Genomic DNA, 13,363 nt, shown 5'->3' with positions numbered 1-13,363 from the left:
TTATACCACTCCGGAGGCCAGTGCCTGTAAGCTAGACTTTGCAGTGCTTAACTAGAGGTGTATAAATCCTGTATTAGATAAAGCTTTCTTTGTGGAGTGTGCCCTGGGCTAGTCTGCATTTAGTAGTAAAGCATTTGGAATTGGATTGTTTCCCAAGACTTCATCGTGTAGGAGAACATTTTTGTTAGGCTGTAACTGCACTCTGTAAGAATAGAACTATCAGAGCCAAAGTTAGCAAAGGCTTTGTCTGCAGGATTTTTACTAATTCAAGTAAATTTACTGATTTAAATTTTTCTGCCTTTTGTTTTATTACATGTTTTAAAATACTCTTCGTATTTCTGTAGTATGTTGTTCCATGCACCATTGTTGTTTTAGTAAGGAGGTAATTCTGAAGGACAGTGACTTGGAAAACTGACAATTGTATGTGCCTTTTATTCAAATAGTACTCAGAATTCTTGATTAATTTATACAAATTTGAAGGGAAACTGCTTTTCTAAAGATTTAGTTAAGATGCTGCAAATAGTTTTCTAATAAAATAAGAGCTGTGTCTGTTCTTCAGAATGGTAATGGCAGAAGAAAAAGATGACTAAGCAACAGTAAATAGGGAAGGGAAACAGCAAAGGAAAACAATATTCATATCCACTTAATTAGCTAGCATTTGCCAACAAAAATTACACGCAAGTAAAAGATTACTTTGGCTATTGCTAGGTATGATCTGTAACTCAAAATAGCTGCCTAAAAGGTATTTGCCATTCTACGTGTGCATTTCCCTCTACAGACTGCATGCTACTCTCCTGAAATGGTGTTTGTCTCCTCTTATACGCTGGCCAAAGTTAATCATAGCAACAACAGTAAATTAAACATTGTAAGACTGTGCAAACTCTAACATTCAGCCTTCAGGGATGTTACTCAGTTACCCTGGAAACTTTACAGAGTCAGAACACACTGTTTTTTAGTAAGTTCAGGATGAGAAGTTTGTATTTTGCTTTTGAAACATTTATACATATTCTTGTGTTTACCAGTGCATTAGTGCAATGTTGTGTTCTGAATGTAACAATGTGGAAGTATGTAATTTCATAGAAAAAATGTGGGTTTTTTTAAGTTGAATAGAAATTTGATTTTGATTTTTAGAATAGTGTCAAACAAATGCTACGCCAGATTACATCTCGGTTCTAATCATAGAAGGCTCTAACGCTGTCCTGTAGGAAAATAAGAGGGACTAAGCCTTCTTTTACAGAATGTCCCATCATCTTTTCTGCGGGAAGGGAAGCTCCTCTCCTTGTAGGACAGGAAACTGGTGTTTCAAAACTGGACTCCTTTTTCATACTGTGTTTAACAGAAAGAGGTAATCTACACATGCTACATGGAGGCATAGATTACCTCCTCAGCCCTAGAGTAAAGGAGCAAGAGAACAGGTTTGTGTCCTTTGCAGGAATGCTTAGTTCACAGCTCAGTTCCACACTGTCCTTACTTGTAGCATTCAGCAGAAGCTCAGTCTTAAAAAAAAAGAGAATAGGAAGGAGGGTGATTGCATACAAATGTTTTGAATGTTTGGAGGTCCCAGAGTCTTCTTGAAGCATCCAGCGCTCATAGCAGTGAAAGTATTCATGGAAGGGAGACTCAGAATGTGAACACTCCTGCCTGATGTGGTATTTTTAAAATAACAGCTAGCTTTGCTGCTGAACTTCGAAACTAAGCTTCTATATCATGTGGAAATGACTTTTCTTTTGAAAAGGACATTAAATTCATTTCAAATCTCCTTGCTTCGGAGATGAGGATATTCCTAATTGCTTTTTGTTCACATAAAAAAATAATTCTCCTTATTCTTGCTAAGTATTCCTGTGGTAGAGGCAAGTGGGCAGCTACAGTTGGCTTGTGAATGTGGCATGACACGTCAGCCACTCCCAGTTCTTTCTGATATCAGTGGAAATAAATCAATTAGCCTTAGAGATGTGTTTGCAAATAAGCATTTTTCAAGGAGGCCTAAAGGTAAACAAAACTATTTTATCCACCTCCAGTTAAAACACTCTTAAACCGGTCAATTTTTTTTTTCTAATTAAAGTTTCTTTCTTAAGTTTTCTTAAGGTTTCTTCAGTTGTGCAAAAATATGAGCAAGAGTGCTGCTGTTGTAAAAAGTTCTCAGACATGCAAACATGAGTAGTCAGTTGCTTTAAAAAGTTTCAATAATGCCTTCTAACAAAAGAGAAACAACTCTGGGTGTTTGAGAGGCAAAAACACTCCATTCATCAGACCATTCATTCATGCTATAAATCTTAAGTCAATAATTACTTTTCTCTCAAATATTGAAGATAGATGCACACAGACACACACACATGGAAAAACATGCATTTGCCCTCTAAAGCTGATAATAGCCCTGCAGGCCAAAACAGTCCTGAAATCCCAAGGTAGTTTTTGGTTTTGTTCATGCTACAAAAGTGTGAAAAATATTGCTAATGCTCTCCTGTTGCAGCATTTTGTCTAGGAGAAGTGTTGCCTCAGAGATCACAATGCTACACTCAGATTTATTTATGAACTTAAATATTTGTTCCCTAAACCTTGAGCTCTGCGTTCCACGAGCACTATTTGGAGTGTTGCTTGATTGGTTATCCTAAGGATATTCTAGAGCATGTTAGAAATGGTAACAGCTGTGTTTGTGTTGAATGGTCTTTGACCTTTTAAAACGGAATTGATCTGCTGGTGTGTCCATTATGTTTGTATGTCAGTAAGCTGTGCCTGTATTTTAAATTGTGGTGTTAGATTTATCATGTGTTTGGCAATCTTGAAAAATTGTATGTGAGGATAAACTAACGTTGATGTAACCATTCAGCACATGTAAAAGACTGGGCCGGTCAAGGAGAAGTCAGTAGTAGTAGGCATTTGAGCCCAAATTCTGCTTTGCTCTCTTGAAAATACTTTAGGACTCTCCTACCATGGTCTGCAAAAAATAAAAATGATGCCCGAACAAGGCATCTTTACTAATTCCAATTACTTCTGTAAAATGTGATGCTAAATTTCTTTTATTTCATTCTGTCCTGAATGAATGTCAAGCCAGACAGAGGAAAATATCAGAATGCCATCTCACTGAAAATCGGACTTCTGATTTTATTGTGAAACTCCTGTGACCGTTAAAGCTAGACTATCTCCCTTGTGATTATTACTTACTGTGTCTGTAGAGAGGCTTCTTAAAAGTTGCCTTTCTTATTTTCCTACAGTTTTACAGTTAGTGTGACAGTAGTGCCAAAAAATCTCAGACAAGGACTGCGGTGCTGGACCATTTGTGATATTGATGTGTGGGAAGTGGAGCTGTGGATTAACACAGGCATGAACCTGACTCCTCTCATGTGATTTAACATGTGCATATCATACTTAAGGGTGCTAACAGGAGGGGGATGGGGGTGTCCTAGAGAAGATTTGTCTCTCTTTTGTTCCATCCCTTGTTCTTGTCTTGTATATATACCTCTGCACCAGTCCTCCTTTTTTCTGGGATGAGCGTAGACTGAACTGAGATGGGTCCTGTTTGCGATCCGATTGTTTTAAAGTGCTAGCATTTTGGAAGTCTGTTGTTCAGCACAGTTTGTTGATTATCCAGTTTCACACTCCTGCTTATATCATCAGTTAATCCTGGCTGCTGACCTTCACTTGAGATACAGCATGTCTGTACATCCAAATAACAGTCAGCACTTCAAAGTTGAGAAGTGCCGGAGAGCGCTGTCTTGTTAACGCTTGGTATTCCCTGCCTGGGATCCATGACCAGGACAACTTGTGGTGGTTCTCTTAAGCTTGGATAGTAAACCTTTTTCTTTTTCTTTTTTGGTCTTCTGTCAGTTGTGTGATGTGGTAGTTTTAAAGAATAAGCTTACCTAGTTTTTAAAAGCCAGTTCTTACTTTGCTAATGGGAAGGACAACTTTTCGATGCCAAAGTTATATCATTATTTCATGTATTTCCCCCATCCTCAAACTTTTTACAATCCTTCCCATGTTGAATGGAGTAGCCTGTATTTATACTTTTCACTCTGCCAACTCTAAGGGTAGTATTTGCAACCAACTGAATAAAAAGGGAGCGCTGACTGAATAAAGATTGTGTAGAAAGACTGAGGTATGATTCACTGAGATCAATGAGTGTCTTTCTGTTTATTTTGGTACATACTGGATCATGTCCCACGTGCAGTGCTGACTGGAAACTCACCAGCCATGCACAGTAGTTTCTGCATTGCTGAGTACACAGTTAAATGTTAGGCCTGGGTCCGGAGTGTTTTTGAGCAGAAAGGTTTGAATGTGCTTCTTGGATTATCATGTGGTCTGTAAAGGCAAGGTTTGAGCCAGGAGATACTGCATAATATGGTTGATGCTTCAGCCGTGCTGCTGCAGTTAGACAAGCAAACAAGAAAATAGATGAAAAAGCACTGTTTGCAGAGAATGTTTGAACCTGCTGTGAACCTTGCAGAGGAGATAGTCCAGATTTGGTTTTTGAGTCATATCTGCTGAGGAGGCTGATAGCGTTTAACATCTGAAAACCAAGAATAGGCAAAATCATTTCTGACTTCAGAGGGAATGGTTTCTGATAAAAGGCCGTAGGAAGATCACAAAGGGAAATGCTTCACTTGACATTTTAATGCAAATCAGCAAAGCAACTCAAAACCCAGGGATTATTTGTAGGCTGGTTAGTCTTTCCCAAAAGCAAACTATGATGATATAATAAAAGAAAACAAACCCCTCCAGCAGTCCTAGGAAATACAGACAGTTGGGGGGGGGGGCGTTGAAGTCATCAAAAGATGTGCATCTTTGCAGCTCTCCAAACCTGTGAGATATTCTTCTCCTTTGGAAACAAATAGCCTGCATCTAAAAATGAGCATTAGGTAGTCTCCTGAAATCTTAGATCCTCTAAATCTGTTTTTTTCGTAGGATATGTTGTCATAATCATTTGTCTGCTGATGTAATTTGCAGTTGAACAGGCAGCTTGTCGTGTAGTATACAATGTTACATTGTGTAGAGTGTCCCTCAGTGACTTGCTGTGGTAATGTTCTTCAAAAGTATATAGAGGAACTGGTGGCAAATTCCCCCTCTTGGAGGGTGTGAGAGAGAGACAGACACTGATCTCATTGAAAACTCTGGTTAGCATAAGCCATTTCCTTTTGCATGCAGTCAGACTTTGCAAGCTGTGTGGGCCACGTTTCAATATGATAGCATTCCTGCCATTTCAGTCCTGGGGTGTTAAATGCATCTGAATGATGATGGAGTAAACTAAGGGCAAAAATGTGGTCCCTAATGCAGACCTGTTGCTCTACTGATAGGGTGTGTGTTAAGGAGCAACTAGGAATCTGCCTTGGCCATGGTAGGTAGGAAAAGGCAAATGCTAAGATATCCCATGTGGAGCTTCAGCATGCAGCACAGATAAATGCTTTTTTGCAGCCCGCTCTATACGTGCAAGTCTGACAATGAAAACAGATAGCATGCGGTGTGTATTTCTTTTTTGCATGATTAATGGCTAGTTTTCTTCAGTGTTTGTGTATGTCTCTTTCTCTAGACAGAGACTCTTTCTCTTCTCTGTCTCTCTCTTTACAATACCTTTTCTGAGCTGTGCCATGATGATCTAGAGCTTTATCACAGCCTTATTTCTAATAGTTTCCAGCTGTGGCCCTGATCCTGCAATATGAATACAGTGATACTTTGCTCACATCACAGGGAACCCTCAGGAGTGGGTCAGAACTTTATTTTAATAGCATGCTCAGTGATTCAGTTTTCTGAGACAGTAAAGCATAGGCTACAATCCTTTTGGTAAATGATACAGAAGTGTTTCACTTTGGAGCTGTGCCACCAATGTATAACTATTGCTTTTTGATATTTTACCAACTCCTAAAAGATGTTCTTGCTGAATTATGTACAAAATAAAACTCTTGGTTTCCCAGCTATATTTGGACTAATAGTGGGATAAGTTATGGTTTACAGGATCGGCTTTCAGTACTTGTACTCCAGTGAGGCCCTGAGCTTCCAGAGAAGGGAAAGTTTATGCAAGTCTGTCAGAGCATTTCCCATCTCTCCTGCCCAGTCCCCCTTTGCTTTAATGTAAGACCATAATGTTCTACCTCCAAGCACAACTGATTCTTTCAGCCTCTGTTCCTTCAGATTGCGTAATAGGCACCCCTTATATGTGTCCAATCCAATTCAAATTTTGGCTATCATGTATTCATTTTAGTCATTGGTTTTGATAGGTATTTATATTTTGATAGTGCCAGAAGACCACCAATCAATATCTAAGAGTCCATTTTTGTGAGATTCTGTCTCTGTTCTTGATTGGATGGTCCAAATAGGAAAGGGTTGTGAAGAGATAAGAATCAAGAGAGGTATAAGGACATAACACACAAGTATAGCAAATGTCCGAATAGTTATGGTAGATATCTAACTTGATTCAGTTTTTATTGGTAGAGATTTAAGGGAGGAGAGAAAAAGTGCTCATAATTTCATAGGTGGAAAGGCAAATGAAAAAGGAATGTTGCACTGGTTTTCAGAAAAAATGGAATCTCTAAGATTTTTGGATTTAATCTTATTCCCCTGCTTCTCTGGGAGTTTGCCACTGACTACAAAGGGGAACATAAGCAAATCTATTCTCTGTCTTCTGGTATACAGTGACATCTACAGAGAGTAGAGCACATAAAACAGGACTTTCTCATTTAGCAGCATTGCTTTTGGCTTTGGATGATGACACTTTTTCTTTTTTGTATTCATTAGTGCAGACTTACTCTATTTTATGATTTTTTTTTAATGCATGTGCATTATTTATTTTTTTTTAATTCCCACAGAGATTTATCTGGATTAAAAAAAAAGGTATTTCACCCTGGCAGTGGTTACTTTAACAGTTGGAAATGCAATAGCATTTTATACACCTAATCGGAAATAATTTCTCTTGAGGGGTAAAAAAAAAAAAATTAGTTTTATGTTGGAGTGCCCTGGAAGATTTCATTTTTATGAGGTGAAGTTTCTCTCACAACCCAGTTGTTCAAGAAGTGATTTGATGCTTTTTGTCAGAGTGTTTATTCTGAAATTATCACACCGAACACTTTATTATTAGATGTTGCTCATTACTGAATTAATGGTTTAAATTATTTTTTAAAAAATCCCAGAATGTACATACAAATTTAAATTTAAGAAATCAAATTTGTGGGGGCTTTTTGCAGGATTATCCTTTGTTAGATAAATTCCTTAAAATGCTGAGTGAGTAAGGACTAAGTCATTAGTCACTCCTGAGTGAGAAGTAATGGTGGAGGAAATTCTATTGCATGTGTTTCTTGGTTGCGTTTTGCTTCACTGATTGTTTTTTAAGGTTTTACAAGTTTATCAGCAAGAAAAAATAGCCTGCTTCATTGGTATTTCATCCTTTATTTCTCTGGGTAAGACAAAGCAGAATCCAACCTAGTAAAAGTTTACAGAACATCGCCTGTGGGCATTACTCTTTTAAGGCTTGGGCACATGTTTTAACTTCATGCACTGTACATAGTCTGAGTGACTTGAAGACAACCATTTGACATACAGAGTTAAACATGTACATAAATCTTTGCAAACATAAGCTTTAGGCTACTGGGGCTCTAAACCCACATTTTAAAAAGGAACTTCGTATTGACTGTTTTTGTTTGTTTGTTACTTTTTAAGAAGCTTAAAGGGAGAGGGAAAATAAAATTTCCACTCCAAATATGGAAAGAGAAGAAAAAACATATTTTTCTTTCTGCTGTCTTTAAAAAGTTTATTTATTTATTTATTAAATGTATAGAAGAAAGTAGACACCAATGCTCTGAACTACATGCTATTTATTTTTGTGACTGTTCTTATTCATGCTACATATGAGTCTTCATTTTTGGTCAGGTGTTTCAGAGTATGTTCATTTGGTGTTTTGTATTTTTTCTTTGTTCTTGGATAATATTAAATGTATCAAAATTGGGTTTAAAATTACTAAAACAATGTGTATAAATACATCCAGAATAGGCTTTGTTTTGTTTTGTTTTCTGAACCAGGTCAGATACTGTAATGATACTACCTGCAAACAAGATCCAGGCCTTGTTAAACTAATACAATAGAATGATAAGCAGAAAATTGCCTAGTAATGAGCAAAACCCAGAAGTTTTAAAACTTATTAAGTGATTGAGGCTGATGAACAGGTTTTATAGCCTGGGCTCTCATATCTGAGAAATGTCCCTGGTAGTTTACCAGCTGACGTTATTGGTTAATTTTTGTTAAACTCGATTTTCATAGAAGAAAGAACACAAAGTAAAATAATACCTCAGTAGAGCAGGAGGGAGCACTTAAAACTCATGTAGTAGAATCTACTTGTATGTATAAAATCCTTGGCAAAAGCATTAAGCCCATGGGAGAAATAAAGGAGTAAAATAATTGTCTCCATAAAGTATAAACAAACAATATAATGTACTGTAAGCAGTGAATGCTAAAAAGACAAGTACGACTTTCTAGTTTTTCAGAGACTCTTATGCTCCAATAAAAGATAAAAGTGTATAATAGATTAAATATGTGCATTCTGTAAGAAGAGGCAGAAAAATTTTAAATGAATAAATGAATAAGTGAATATGCTAGTGGAAAAATTTTAGCATTCAAAGGCTGTCAGCATTTTTCCTCTTGTGGAGATCTGCCTTGTGGCCCAACTCTGGATTTATTTTCTTACTCTTTTGCTCAGGGGTGTTTAGTTGGGATTGAAAGGAGTAAGGAAAAAAAGAGACAAATGCAAAACACATTTGTGCTCAGTAAAGTTTCAGGAATAATCGAACAAATTTCCATTTGTATAATGGTTTCAAGTATGACTTTTCACATGAAACACATGAATTATAATCACAGGAATCTTCCAATTGCTGCACAGTTATTACAGAAAGAGACATCTGGGAAATGTCTTCCATTAGCTGTGGTTTTGGCAGAGACTATAAGCAAGCATGGTCAGTGTAATTAAACTGACAAGTGTTTGAGATGCTGCATTTGTTTGCTCTACGTACTTTCCTTCAATAAATATTACTATTGCTTCTAAATCTTCTACTCTAACTGGTAACCCTGACAACATATAAACCTTAGTAGAGCATATAACATGGCAGCATTAGCGGGGGAGGTATTTAGGAGAAAATATTAGAAGCTTTCTTAGCAAATACTTGTTTGAGAGAGCCACATGCAACAGATGAGCATCAGATAGATTTCTTTGGGAAAAGCGCAGCCTGACAGAGAGGGCAAAATAGCTGAGGCCAGCAGCTCTCCTAGTAAGCTGTAGAGCCCCTTTGGTGGAAAAAAAGCCAGCCTAGAGTGCTAAATTTCCAGTGCCTTCACAATTCTGTAGGCTGGGCTGGCTCTTATCAGGCACTACTGCAAGGCTAGATTAACTCTTATTGTAGGCTTTCGGTGTGAATCCTTGTTTCCTTTTGTGATAAATACCAGAACAGGCTTGTGAAGTTGTAATTTAGCCTTTCTCATTCCTGCTGGAAGGTACTTTTCCAGACACTTTGTTAAGCAAGATGCATTGTTTATTTAAGTAAAAACAGGGTTACTGCAGCTCAAGCAAGTTCTCTTTCCAGTTATGGCTGCAACAATTCACCTAACCCTGCTCAGGACCTGTAATAAAGCTGAAGGGGAAAAAATGTTATTGAGTGGCCAAATCTGAATGCTCTGGCTTCCTGCGGGCTGCATGAGACCTCTGGGCTTGAGCCAGCTGTACTGCAGAATTTGGGTAAATGCTGAACAATGATCTCTTGATCCAGGTGATATCTGATAAGAGTTAAGTCTGAGCAGAAGCTTTCTAGCTCCCTTTATTTGGTTTCAAGTTTGCACTGCTTTTTACAACGTTGTGTACCTCTTTATCTAGACACCTCTTTATCTTGTAAACCATGGGGACACTGGACCAATCCGATGCAACAGGTGCAAAGCTTATATGTGTCCCTTCATGCAGTTTATTGAAGGTGGAAGGAGGTATCAGTGTGGATTTTGCAACTGTGTAAATGATGGTAAGTGTTGTTTTTCTGATATATGATTCATACAAATGCCATAAAGCTAAAAAGAAACTATATCCATAAAATGACTTTCTTGACTTGTTGACTTGAGGAGAAAATAATTTAGTGAGATGCAGTTACTAGGCCTGTTTCAAAATGGAAAAAAAATACTACCCAAGTAAAGTACTTTTGTTCAGTACAATTTTTGAAAAGAAATGTAAGAAAAAATAACAATGCTGAATCATGAATTCCAGTCTGATATGATCAAAACTTTATTTAAAAACAATATGTCACCACAGACTACAAAGTTGCTGTATCGTATATTGCTAACTGAAGCAACTTTTCTGTAGAAAAATGAATTCCTTTAAAGAAATCTGTGTTCAGCAAGAACCAAATATTTAGAACTATGTTAGATTAGTCCTGTCCATGACTGTGGATGCAATAGTTAAATAACCTATTAATCTTACTGTGACAAGTGTTGGTTTTCACAGAAGATACCATGCCATATTTGTTCAAGTGTGCTGCATGTGACTCATAAGTGCCCTTGTGCTTTTGGCTAAATCCCAAATCTTTGCCAGAACTAGCCTTTCTAGACATTTGTATCAAGTTAGATTTCCTCAGCTGGATCACAGCAGTATAGTGCTTTCCCTAATACAGTAATCTTTTCAGCTCTGAAATGTGAACCTTGACAGACTCGTTCCAACTTCTTTTCTGCCTGAGGCCCAAATGTTTGTGCAAGATAACAAATTTCCTAGTTTGTTAGTGATTTAAACTCTCATAAACATAAATTTGATTGCATTATGAACATTTTAAGTAAAAGATTTTAACTGAAGTGTCAGTTTAAATCTTGCTTTGTATTACTACAGTGCCGTTCATCTAAGTCTGAAAGCACTTTAAAAAAAAAAATTTAATGAGGCCTGAAAGTACCCCGTGAACTAGGTAAATGTCCCTCCCCCCCCCCTTTTTTTTTACAGGCAACAAAAACCTGAAAAATAAACATTTTCAATGTATATTGGTCAAGGAAAGAGGAGTTAAAATCCAGAGATGACTTCCTCAGTCTGACTCTAACCATTAGACTAGCTGCATATAGATTGTTGGTGCCAAAGCCACTTGATTTCTTAATGCTTCTTTGGAGTTGAGTTCTGCATCTTTTATCTGTAGCTACAGAGGGTTCCCAATCTAATGGACTCGATGCAGTTTGCTGTACAGTAGGCCAGGGTTGTGAACCTTGTAGTGCTATTTCTGATGAAGCAGTATTTTGGACAAAGCAGCACAGGCTTCAGGAAAAGTGCTGTTTTTAACTCTGTTCCTCTGCAGAGCTTCTGGCTTCTGTGACCTGAATTAAGCTTTGAGTAGACTGTATCTACTAACAAAATAGCTGCTGTTAGTCTATAACCTGAGAATGGCAGACTCCTGCCTGTGGAAATAACCTGTACCAGTTTCACCTGCTTAAGCCTGAATAGCGTAGGGCTGGAAGAACATAGACATTTATAGGGAAATATGCCTTGTCCTCCAAATACAAGAGGAGCTTGCATTACTAGAGTGGGTTTTTTTTTTTCTATAAACCAAAGTGATTCTAAAAAAAGCAAAAAAAACATTGCAACCTGGCTAAGCGTTTGCACATGTCCCTTGAACAATGAAAGAAGAGCCTACATTAGTTCATTGTATTTGTTGGAAGTAGTTGTCGGGTTGTTCCCCTCACCCCAAAATATAAATCCTTTTTTTTCCCCCTCTCATTTTGGTTTTTAGTCCCTCCATTCTTCTTTCAACATCTGGACCACATTGGCCGACGGGTAGACCACTATGAAAGGCCTGAGTTATCTCTAGGATCTTATGAATATGTTGCTACCTTGGATTATTGTCGAGTGAGTATTTCCAGTATGTAAAATTACAATTTTATATCAAAACAAACAAAATCCTTTAAATACCAGCATTAGAATAAACACACCTGTAAGCTGAATATCAGAGTCCAGGAACATTTTAGAAAACATAGATAGATGCACAGAATTTGAGCTTACAATACTGTGTTTTGTTCTTTCATGCCGCTGAGTATCAGACTATCAAGTAAGAATAACAAATAGTGCAGCAAAGTCATGGATCACTGGTGTTCAGCCGGGGCATTGGTTTGGTCCTAGCAAGCATGCTGCACCGTCTAGAGGATATAGCTGAAATTCCAAAGCGATGCTGAATTTTAGCTGCGTGTCTTTTATTAGTTTTGAAGGCAGATACATATCTAAATTGCCTTCTCAACTTTGAAAACCTTAGCATGGGAATTTGACCTCTCATTTTTTTCCTGACATGAGTAGTTTTAGTGCTTTGACCAAAAATTAAGTTCTAGTGGAATGGGTTAGTTCTCTTATTATTAACTCACTTAAGGGCTTGGTCCAAGCCTACTTAAGTCACTGAAAGTATTTGTGGCTGATTTCATTAGAGAACTGTATTTGGTACTTCCTGAAGTATAAATTATTTAAACTTTTCAAATTTTAGCTTGGTTTACAAAATTGCAAGTGTGACTTTGTCCGTCTGCAGTATGGATGTATTTTTTCTGTTCTTGCTGACATCGGGCAGAATTTTCTTCCTGTCAGTGGAATAAGTGTCAGTGGATTGAGGTAGTAATAAAATTAAGAAAGACAGTTGTATCCTGTGAAGTCTTGAAGTAGATACCAGTAACTTCCACAGACTTCAGACCATCAAGTTATTGCTGTTACAAAAGAAATCAACAGACTGTTTAGTTCTGGTTTCTCACAAGGGGACTGGTCCATAGTCCAGTGAGATCCCAGAGATCTGCTTTATGGATTTCTTTGAGATCTGGGTTAACCCCAGAACAGGAGAGAACTGAGTAGCTGTAGTGAGGCATTACAAAAATAAAGCAAGGGACCTTCAGTTAGTGTTCATCAGTGTAGCTCCATCAAATTCAGTGAAGCTCTGCCGGTTTCTGGCAGCTAAGCTTTTGAAAATTCACGTGTACTGAAGGGCTCCATGTCGTTTTCACAGTTCTTGTTGTCTGCTCTAGAGCGTGATCCTACGTGATGCAGCCTCTTCACAATGCAGCTTTCAGTGCGGTGGCTTTTGCCATACAGTTTAAACCATGGAGTTTCCTTGATTAGTCCAGTATGGTCTCTCTTTTTGTTGCAAAGACCTGTTGTATAAACTTACTGGAATGTTTAAAAAAAAAAACAACACTGTTATGAAATACAGACTTTCTCTGGAAATGTAAAGTCATGGGTTGTAGAGAAGTTAACGATGTTATTTTGTATTTCATTTTTCATTTTGCTCTAAGTTAGCAAAGTTTAATTCTTTTCTACGTCTAGTTTAAGACCAAAACTGAAAAGTCATTTCCTTTTGTGCTTATCAAATGACAAGGATGAACAGCTACAGAAAATGTTAACAAATAACAG

The 13,363-nt window shown here is 37.5% G+C and overlaps 1 protein-coding gene across 2 annotated transcripts in view; it reads left to right on the top strand.

The window, feature by feature from the left end:
• Positions 1-13,363, top strand: part of SEC24D (SEC24 homolog D, COPII coat complex component) — a 56,320-nt gene that overhangs the window by 23,824 nt on the left and 19,133 nt on the right. For both annotated transcript variants that reach the window (XM_067297648.1, XM_067297647.1), the window contains exons 9-10: positions 9,842-9,980; positions 11,715-11,830. In XM_067297648.1, coding sequence (XP_067153749.1) covers positions 9,842-9,980; positions 11,715-11,830 — 255 coding nt within the window. The remainder of the gene's footprint in view (positions 1-9,841; positions 9,981-11,714; positions 11,831-13,363) is intronic.

This window comes from Apteryx mantelli, chromosome 5 (assembly GCF_036417845.1).
Source record: "Apteryx mantelli isolate bAptMan1 chromosome 5, bAptMan1.hap1, whole genome shotgun sequence".
Classification (NCBI taxonomy): domain Eukaryota; kingdom Metazoa; phylum Chordata; class Aves; order Apterygiformes; family Apterygidae; genus Apteryx; species Apteryx mantelli.
The sequence above is the reverse complement of the archived record's forward strand: the minus strand, read 5'-3'. Positions and strand labels throughout refer to the sequence as shown.